Raw genomic sequence first — 6,012 nt, forward strand, 5'->3', positions numbered from 1 at the left:
ACAGTCAGCAGCCAAAGTACAACCCTATAGAGCAGATAAATTGGAAGCAGGGGATAGCTGAAGAAAATGAACACTGTAGTGACTAAGGTTTTAAACCAGAAGTAATGAAAGTAAGAACGCACGTGCACCAAAGCATGTGCGTACCTGCATACACACACACACACACACACAAACACACACACACACACACACACACACAATTAACAAGGAAGCCTAAGCAGGTGAAAGGCAGGAGGCAGCACAGCAAGGAAGCTGACAGAGCATCTGCTTACTCTAACCACCTAAATTAACAGAAAACACTGAAAACCAGAGAGAAAGAGCAGCTCGCCCGATGATCCAAAGTTAATAACTATAAAGCTGAAGCCCACAGGTCCTTTCCTCCATGCTGTCCTGGGAGGATGAGGTTGTAACTCATCAGGCGATAACCTCGTTTGCTTTGTAGACACCCAACCTCCTGTGCACTATTTTGGTAAACCTTTTTATTATTATTAATTATTACTTTCTTTTTATTGACACAGAAAAAATGTTTCTTTTACTAGATAGGACTCCATGTGATTTGGGGTTCGTCTACATATCAAGGAATGTTCTGTTGAGGATAATTAACATAGCTATCACTTTAAGCCTGTATTTGCCTGAACGGTTAACACATTCAAAGTCTTTTCTAGGTATATTCATAACACAATCTTGCTAACTATCTTCATCCTACTGGGCCACAGACCACTAGAACACATCGCTTCTCTAACTTTAACCCATTATCCAACCTCTCCCAATCCATACTTAATAAATCTATTTTTAACTGAATTCAGTTTCCATTTACTCCGAGTGTGCCTCCCGCCACAATGTTGTACAATCTATTTATGTTCTTTCCACAGCTCCAACTCTAATATCCCCATGGCTACAGGTATGAGCTCAGAATGAGCGTAGCCTTTTTCTGTACAGATTTGTATGTTCTGGGTACCTGGCGGGACCATATTACCTCAGCCTCCCACGTACTGGATGGTGCATGCTTCCATGTTAAGTAAAGCATGAGACTTAACTGTGGTCCCAGAGGATTGACCTGTGAGAGCCATGCCTTTGTTGTTTTCTAGAAACATTATACAGGAAATGCTGTCAAGGTGTTACTAAAGAAGGTGAGCTGTTGATAAAAATAAAACAAGGTGTTACTAAAGAAGGTGAGCTGTTGATAAAAATAAAACAAGGCTGCCTTGCTTGGCTGAGCAGAGCGATGTTTTTCAAGAATTTCAGTGTGAATCAGCTAAGGCCTGGCTAAGCAGACATGCACAGGAACAGTGACAACAGCTGTCTGCCAGGGCGTGCTGTCTGCCCTGAGGACTCACGGGAACATCTTACCCTGACAGAGAAGTCTGTGCGGTAGATAAGGCAGCTTCCATCTTACAAGCTGGGTTCAACACATTAGTGACTTTGAGTCACAATTTCTCAGACTGGGCTCTTGTAGTACTTGTCATTTTAACCAACGGCTGGGATATCATGAAATCATCAGCACCATCTCTATGGGAAAAAAAAAATTGAGTTTGAACGTATGTACATGTCCTTTGGGTATGTAACTACTCTCTCAGAGACTGAACCCTGGTCCAAGAATTTCAGCCAGGAATATAGGTTATAAAATGAAGAAGAAGCTAGTCACAGACATGGTAAATGCAGGAACCTGCTCCAGTTCTCCCTATCAGACTAAATATAAAATAAAATCCAAAGTCCCTTGAAGCTAGAAAGATGGTTCTGTGGCTAAAAGCACTTGCTGCTCTTGTAAAGGACCCAAGTTTGGTTCCCAGCATCCAAGCAGGGCAGCTCACAACTGCCTGTAGTTTCAGCTCCAGAGGATTCGTTATCCTCTTCCGGCCTGTTGGGGCATCCACATGCAGGTGCATGAGCATGTGTGCATGCATTCATGTGCATATATACATATTAAAAACAAAATATTTTTACATTTTTTCATTTTTGCTACTGCCCTACTTAGATGGAATTTAAATGTTTCAACTTTACCATTCCCTTTCTTTTCTAAGAGTTGCACATAAGCTGATAGGATCTGGTACAGCCTGGATTCATGTATCTCCCATGGCGGTTAAAACCCAGGAAGCCTTTGATAAATTCTGCTTTACACATGTGAATAAACTAAGGAGCATTTACCTAAATCACAATGAACATAGCAACTGACATTATGTGCATCAGGGCCTATGTAGAACTGCTCCTTTGGAGTATCTATTTTATCCGAGGGCAAACCAGTGATGTGTTTTATCGTGGTCTTTACCTTGGATACCAAGGCTCAGAAACATTTGGTAACTTGCTCATAGGAAGCTACTATTCTGGAATCCAAATTTGTCATGACTTCAGACATAATTTTCTTAACTATTGCCAGTGTTCCCACTCTCAATGTTAATAACAATACTGATATTCATCACTTCTGCGTCTTTAGCATTTGCTATGTTACATATACACTGCATAATGATATACCTTAAGCCCCAATAACTCATTTACTACCCATTAGTGGACATTACTTTCATTTCCTTTCCTTGATGACTATGGGTAAGTTATTTCATCTCTGAAGGGCTGGGGGTTTTTTTTTGTTTTGTTTTTTGTTTTTTTGTGGTTTTTTTTGTTTTGTGTGTGTGTGTTTTTTTTTTTTTTTTTTTTTTTTTTTTTTTTTGCTGCTGCTGCTGCTTATAAAATATGGATAACCTGATTCCTAGGTCTCTGTGACAACTCTAGGGACAAAGTCATCTAGCACATTGTCTGTGCGTCCTGGATACAAAACACACACGACATGCCCCAAACTGAAACCCCCTCTGCCTGAATTCAACTTAATTCATTCAACACTGCTTGGAGGGGCCATTCATTGGCAAGGGAGCATCTTAGAAACATCCTGTGTCCAACCTCTAACTGAAATGTCTCAGGACCTCTTTCAGCTCAAGCTGCAAACAACTCTCTTGAAGGATAACACCACTTTTCAAGAGAAAGGGATGGGGGTCTCAGAGGGGTACAGTCTCCAAAGGTCAGATATGGTTGGTGTGTGTCTCCAAACATAATGCTAATGGCTAGATGTTTGAAGTATATTTCCCTAATTAAAAATTAGCACCCTTCTTCCAAAGTTTGTGGTTTTTTAATTGATATAGATATATCTTTAATCTTAAGTGTACATTAGATGATTTCTTCACACGGGAATACACCCCTTTAACCCCACCCAAGACAAACATGGAACGTTTCCGGAATCCCAAAAGCTTCCCTCCTCAATCCCACAACCCAGACTGATTAAAAATCCACAGAGAAAGGACCTCTAAAATCAGAACTGAATGCAGAAAGTGAAGAACTTTCAACGCTAGGCAGCAAGAAGGTTGCTACGAGAAAAATCATTGGGTGAGACAAACCCGACTTCTGGCTTCTTTCAAATGGGGCATGTTGAGTGAGTGCTTCTGTACGCTTCTGTTCATTTTGTTTCTCCTTCCTCACTAGAACTGCGACGTGATCCAGACTTAATCCTATTTTGCAAGTGAGGAAACAAATCTGTTCAGAATTTTGGAAGAGAAAGGCTCCAATCACAGAACAGCCTTCTGTGGGATCAGATCAGCAAGTTCATCCACGTGGCACAGGGACCTGGGAGGACCAGGCGTCAGGTTACCAGGCAGCACTGGGACAGCTGGTATAAAAGCCCTGAGTAGCTCTCTTAGAACAGCAGCGATCAACCTGCCGCGGGCGCTTTGAATTTCTCAAAGTCTCTAGGGTTGGAAAATCATCTGACTACGAAAACCAGGTATAGAATGGGAACCCAATTCGGTCCAGGCTGTGAGACCTGGATGGCCTGAAGCTTGTTGAAAGGAGTCACTGTTTCTGGTGAGTGAGTGAGTGAGTGAGTGAGTGAGTGAGTGAGTGAGTGAGTGAGTGTGTGTGTGTGTGTTTTCTCTCTGACTGGACTGATATTAGACTTCAGAGGTTTCAGGGAACAGATGCACAAATGCACAAAGCAAAGCGCCTCTTGGCACTGAGGTCAGAGGTTCAAGTTAAAAGACAAAGGTAGCAGGACCAGTAAGTGAGGATGGAGAAAACTACAGCCGGCTGCAAATTACATGACAGCCGACTGGAGACAGGGCGGGTGATAAACAATTGTTTCTCAGTCTCTGAAAACAATTTGCAATGGGGTGAGGGAGTTTGCCGTGTAAGGATCTGGACAGGACGAAGTGGAATAAAGAGGACTGAAATTCCCACTTTCTTTCAGGTTGCCTCTGAGAGGTGCGCATTTGTATGTAGCAAGCAGGCTCAAACAGAGGATCTCCCAGTTCCAGGACCAGCGGCCAGATGTGGTGTCTGGAACGGCTCCTGCGGAACCGAGACGGGTTTCTCCCCGGGCTAAGCCGCCGCACCAAAGCGCGCTCGTCCACTGCATACGTGAACGTGCTCACGCCTGACCGCATCCCAGAGTTCTGCATCCCACCGAGACTGGAGCCTAACACAGCTTGGGCTGCGCTGCGCGATGCCTGGGCTGCAGACGCGGAGACGGACGACCACGCTGGTAGCACTGACTGGGACCCGCGCTCACAGGCTGCCCTTTCGCTGTCACATCTGCCCCGCGCACGCACCGCCTACGGCTTCTGCGCGCTGCTCGAGAGCCCGCACACGCGCCGAAAGGAGTCGCTCTTCCTCGGCCACCCAGATGCCCCGGTCCCCAGGCTCGGACTTCGCCACCGAGCGCACACCTACGCAAGTCCGCACCAAGTCCCGGACACCCCGCACCCTGCGCCGCATAAGCCAGATGCCGCCCGGGTCCTGGCGCCCTCTCCTGCTCCCAGCAGACGCCGCCTCCTGCGCGCCCCAGATAGACTGCTGAGGCTCGCGCTGCGGGCCCCTCGAGGTCGGACCGGCTCGCGCTCCCCGTCCTCCGGTGACAAGCTCGAACGCGCTGCCTCCTGCTCGCCCCCGGTCCCTGCGAGCCGACGCCCCGAGCGCCTGCAAGCCGAGGCCAGCGTGGCTCTGGGCCGCGGGGATTGCACGCTACGCCTGGCCGCCGAGTACTGTCCGCGCAGCGCGTGTCTCCGCCTCCGTCTGCTGCGCGCAGAGGGCCCGGCCGCCGCGCTCGAACCTCGCGCCCTGGGCTGCCGCCTCAGCCTGGTGCTGAGGCCGTCGGGCCAGCAGCGCGCCAGAGTTCTCCGGCGCAGCCGCAAGGCCGCCCTGGACCAGGACTGCTGCTTCGATGGCCTCTCAGAGGAGCAGCTGCGCCGCCTGGCCGTGCGCATCAAGGCTGAGAGCAAGGGCCGCGGGCTGGAGCGTGGACGACCGCTGGGCCAGGGCGAGCTGCTGCTGGGCTCGCTACTGCTGCTCTGAGCCCGGATTCTGTGGGAGCAAGGACACTGAGGGTCTCTTGGTCTTAAGATGCACCATATTCTTGGACCTGGGACACTTGCAGACAGTCATAGCTCTTGGTCCTGGAACACTCAAAATCTCTTAGGTCTTGAACCCTCAAAGTCACTTGGGTTTGAGACACTCCCAACTCTTGGACCCTGAGAGTTGCCTTATCCTGCCACACTCACAGCCTCTTGGCTCTTGGACATTAACAGCCATTTGTACAAAATAAACATGTTTTCATTTTTCTAATCAGAGCTTTCTTTCAAGCCAGTCCTGGCAGAAACGACCCTGGGTTATCACAGTAACAGGTGTTACTTCTTTTTGTGTGGGCAGACTCCTTGGAATTTCTGTTGAGCAATGTAATAGTGTTAGGCAGCTGCTATCCCACTGTAGACGGCAATTCTATTTCATGTGTATCACTCACTCAGACTGGAAGATCGTTAATGTCAGGCAGTATTAGACCAGCCTCGTTTTAAAAGTTCGTTCATTTCGTGGCTTCTTTGGGGATTTAGAGTGTCGGTTACTTATGAAGCATTAAGATGTTGCATAGGAAAGGCCCAGGGTGTAGGAAGACTGCCCAGTGGGTGAAAGGAGCTGGCGGCTGTGCTCCATCACCTGGATTTGAATCTAGTGAGGATTCTGAGACCTGCATGATAAAGAGGG

The 6,012-nt window shown here is 47.6% G+C and overlaps 1 protein-coding gene across 1 annotated transcript; it reads left to right on the plus strand.

Annotated features, from left to right (window-relative positions):
- The first annotated feature begins 3,712 nt into the window (after positions 1-3,712).
- C2cd4a (C2 calcium dependent domain containing 4A) lies at positions 3,713-5,744 on the plus strand. Its single transcript, XM_005347682.3, has 2 exons — positions 3,713-3,763; positions 4,226-5,744. The coding sequence occupies exon 2, from the start codon at positions 4,306-4,308 to the stop codon at positions 5,326-5,328; it is 1,023 nt and encodes a 340-aa protein (XP_005347739.1). The 5' UTR covers positions 3,713-3,763; positions 4,226-4,305; the 3' UTR covers positions 5,329-5,744.
- The last annotated feature ends 268 nt before the right edge of the window (positions 5,745-6,012 follow it).

This window comes from Microtus ochrogaster, chromosome 5 (genome assembly GCF_000317375.1).
Source record: "Microtus ochrogaster isolate Prairie Vole_2 chromosome 5, MicOch1.0, whole genome shotgun sequence".
In the NCBI taxonomy this organism is placed as follows: domain Eukaryota; kingdom Metazoa; phylum Chordata; class Mammalia; order Rodentia; family Cricetidae; genus Microtus; species Microtus ochrogaster.

Bases quoted from the DNA above. Each gene is read 5' to 3' on its own strand.
- C2cd4a (XM_005347682.3), top strand. From the start codon at position 4,306: ATGTGGTGTCTGGAACGGCTCCTGCGGAACCGAGACGGGTTTCTCCCC.